At 35.9% G+C, this 3,821-nt stretch overlaps 1 protein-coding gene across 1 annotated transcript in view; it reads right to left on the reverse strand.

The window, feature by feature from the left end:
• Positions 1 to 407: 407 nt before the first annotated feature.
• The window catches only part of LOC106477283, a 60,107-nt gene continuing 56,693 nt past the window's right edge, over positions 408 to 3,821 (reverse strand). The window contains exon 9 of the mRNA XM_013937875.2: positions 408 to 944. Coding sequence (XP_013793329.1) covers positions 557 to 944 — 388 coding nt within the window. The 3' untranslated portion in view covers positions 408 to 556. The remainder of the gene's footprint in view (positions 945 to 3,821) is intronic.

Below are 3,821 nucleotides of genomic sequence, written 5' to 3' on the forward strand. Positions count from 1 at the left end.
ATTCATTTTTCTTCTTCGAGATTCGTTAATATAGCGATGACACAGCCACCAAAACAAGATATTAAGTTATAGTAGTGTAGGCCTAACGTGTGTGGAGATGATGTCTTCTGTGTTGTGATATTTTCTATGAATATGACGATAGGTTCGTATTAATTCCCCACACATGGTCTCCCAAAATGGAGCTAAAGATGTCATTTTGGGTAGAAGCCAATAAAGTATGAAAACCCCTTCCAAATATTACAGCACCTGGTAACTATTGTAGTCAAAATATTTTTATACCAGGTGGTGGTGTCCATGTTCGGGTTCAATAGAAAACCTGCGTTCAGGAGGAAAGTCATTATATGACACAACCTGTCCATGAAGCAATACAATAAGGATGTTTGTTTTATAATTAAGACGCACAAAAAACAGCAAAAAAAAAAAAACGGAAATCCTTCCAATGTTACGTGTATACCGACGTCTTTCTTTCGTACGCGCACACGGATTGATGATCACATGCGCCTATTTCGTAAGTTCTGTATCGAAGCTCTGCACCTTTCTTGTACATCTGGATACCTCAGGTTGATCGGTAAAGAAGGAGCGTCATATCTCGGTACGCTAGTCGAATGTAACACTGTTTAGAATGTGTCACGCAGCTGCCCCAGTTGCGACCCACAATGCAATGCCACGTGGGATTATAGAGGGTATCAAAATCTTGCTTGATGCTCTCCGCAATGTGTTTTTCGGTGGTGTAAAGCTTGATGGCTTGGGCTGCACTCTCTAAAGCTTTGCGTTGCATATCACTAGGCATGTCTGCTGCCTGAATCTTGATCTCATTCATAATTTCCTCTTCGTCTGTAGAGGCTGTTGCTGTGGTAGTGGAAAAGCGCCCTCTACTCTGACGACTTGTGGTAGTATCTTGCGGTTTATTACTAAATGGTTCACCCAAATGACGGGAATTACCGCTAAAAAGAAGAAACGGGAAATACAAAATAATTTTGTTTTGTTACAGAAGATCTCAGGATATTGAAAAAGTAGATTAGCATGAATGTTGTTAGTTATTTTAAAATTATGTTTATTCTATTAATATACAACTTCTATAAGTAAACTTTTTTCGTAAAAGAATTAAAGATGTGTTATTATGAAAATAAAAATTGCATTGCAAGGCCTTTTGCTTTCCTATGATAAATTAAATATGACACACTGCTTAAAGTAATAATATTCAAAAAATAGGAACACTCTTGTGATAAATATTTTACAAGTTACATTCTTATTCAAGTTCTAACGTTTGGAAGGTAGCAGGACTTTCTAATTTTGAAGAGTTTGTTTCAGTACTTCAATTGAAGCAGCCCCCCAGTGGCACAGCGGTATGTTTGCGGACTTACAACGCTAGAAACCGGGTTTCGATACCCGTGGTGGGCAGAGCACAGATAGCCCTTGTGTAGCTTTGTGCATAATTAAAAACAAACAAATAAACAATTGAAGCATATATTGGAAAAATATATATATACCAATTTTTATTTAAAATTATTGTACACTAGCATATGTCCGTTGAAATAATTCAACGGTAATTTTCTTGAAAATAATGATGAATAGATATAAAATGTGCAGCCAACCCAATCCCTTTGATCCGAGCGTATATACAATATAGTGGGTCGTTTAAAACAGTCTTTTGCCATTCCATGTTTCATTCCAATAAAGAAAATTGTATTGCATTTGGTTTTAAGCAAAGGAGACTGAATACAATGCATTTTTGGCATAAATGTTTGGGTTAAGATGCAATGAATGCATCTAGCACATTGGAACGCTTGGATGCCGCTGGGATTTGTACCACTGGATGCCACCGTTCCTTGTCATTTACTGAGCGCAAGGAACGACCGCTACGGAAGTGAGCGCTTTTTGACAGTTGTCAATTCTATAAGAAGTATCAAAGGGAAGATATTTAGTTCAATTCAAATCAATCATACATGTATATAATACTGACAACAAATATATATTCAGACACTGTTCCTCTCTTTATGCGTTTTTTTTTTTCGTTCATGTTCCTATTTCGAAATATTTCTTTCAATCAGTTGACAGAGAAAGTCCCACTTTTTATATGGAATTCCCTCACGAATAATTTGTTTCTCAGATTAACTGTTCAACACATACAAAGACTGACGGATGGATGTTGATATCGATATGAAATCTTAGGAATTGCAAAAAAATGAATTAAATTCCTGTAATGTACTCTTTAAAAGAAGAATTTTGATATATATATATATAATTTTTTCTAAGATTAACTGTTGAGCAGATACAGAGCGTGACAGACAGACATTTGGCTATTTAAACAAAGTCGTGGGAGTTGTTTTATTTGTAAACTATGTGGATTACACGCTGTTATTCTTTAAGATTACTTCTCAGGCATGCGTACATTATGCAGTAATTTTTCAGTAAGGTTTAGGAATTTTCATGTGCAAATTTAAGGAAGGAGGGGTTAGCTCTATACAGACGGCGCAACATACAAGTACGTTGTGTTAATCACGTCACCTCGGTTGTTTCGCAAGTTTTATCAGATCACAAGGAAGATTTATTATCCGGAACTTTAAAACTTGTTTTCCTCATACTTTTTGTCTTGGCGTTAAGAGAACTTCTTAAACAAAGAAAACTATTTGCCCCTCAATAAATCTATACAAAGAAAACTGTGCGCTTGGTTGATTTAGAGTTAATTATGTATTATTATTATAATATACAAACAGAAGCACTACTAGTTTCTGGTATTGTTAACTTTCATTAGTCTAGCTGTATTGGTATCATAACTGAGTGTGACAATAAAAACTTACACATACTATAGAGGTCGCATCCGTTATATTAAAACGATTTTGGAGCCTCACCATGTCGTTATAGTCCGCATGTACTGTCATACTTTATCTGAGGACTGTAAGTATTGACAATAGACTGCAGCGCAGTTTACATCGCAAAAGACATCGTCATCAGACCTTCATGTTTCAAGCACATTCCTCTTCCTTCCTTGATTTTCATAAACCATCTAGTGTACAATTAAGATAGATTCTCAGCGCCATTTTCCACACTCTGATCACACAGAAGCCGCGTTTCTCGACTTGACCGGTATATTTTAGTATTGAATAGTACGAATACCAATTTCATACTCCAACTGCTTTAAGTGAATATGTCGTGGAAACAACTTGTGTCCCTTTTCCAGACGAATTTTCCCACTAGTGTTCGTGGATTCTCATATGTTACAAAATGCTGCAGTTTGTTTACCACTGCCTGGATACGACGTTTTGTAGGTCTCTGTCTGGATGTTTCTGGTGCCCCATGTTGATATATATTCCTTTGTTTTCCAATACCATGGATACAAGAGATATCCCGTCTTGGAAATTCTAAGTCCCTGATCTGAACACATCTTTATGACCTGAGTGTATGAATATTGTTTTGACAAAACTGTTACATACCCTTCCCAAAATTCATCAATTTTCGTTGGCATCACATTATCTACGAAACGCCAAACAATCTCAAAATGTTGTTCTGATACACTTCGTTCCACCATAACATTATATAGACTGTAGTTGTCACGTGACATGCTGATTACCATATTCAAACTCGTTTTAATATAACGTACTCAACCCTCTGTATGAAAACTCAGGTGATTATATTTACCATTGTTAAGATAGGTCAAACATGCATAATAAAGAGGACTGGTTAGTGGAAAATTATGTTTAACTATCGATTAGCAAACATTAATTCAAATGTTTGTATCATTTCAATATTTTTTTTTGGGGGGGGGCTATTTATCTTACACAGTTAACTCGAACTAAGAAGAAGAAAAATGAAGATTATTC

Source organism: Limulus polyphemus, unplaced genomic scaffold, assembly GCF_000517525.1.
Source record: "Limulus polyphemus unplaced genomic scaffold, Limulus_polyphemus-2.1.2 Scaffold164, whole genome shotgun sequence".
Classification (NCBI taxonomy): Eukaryota; Metazoa; Arthropoda; class Merostomata; order Xiphosura; family Limulidae; genus Limulus; species Limulus polyphemus.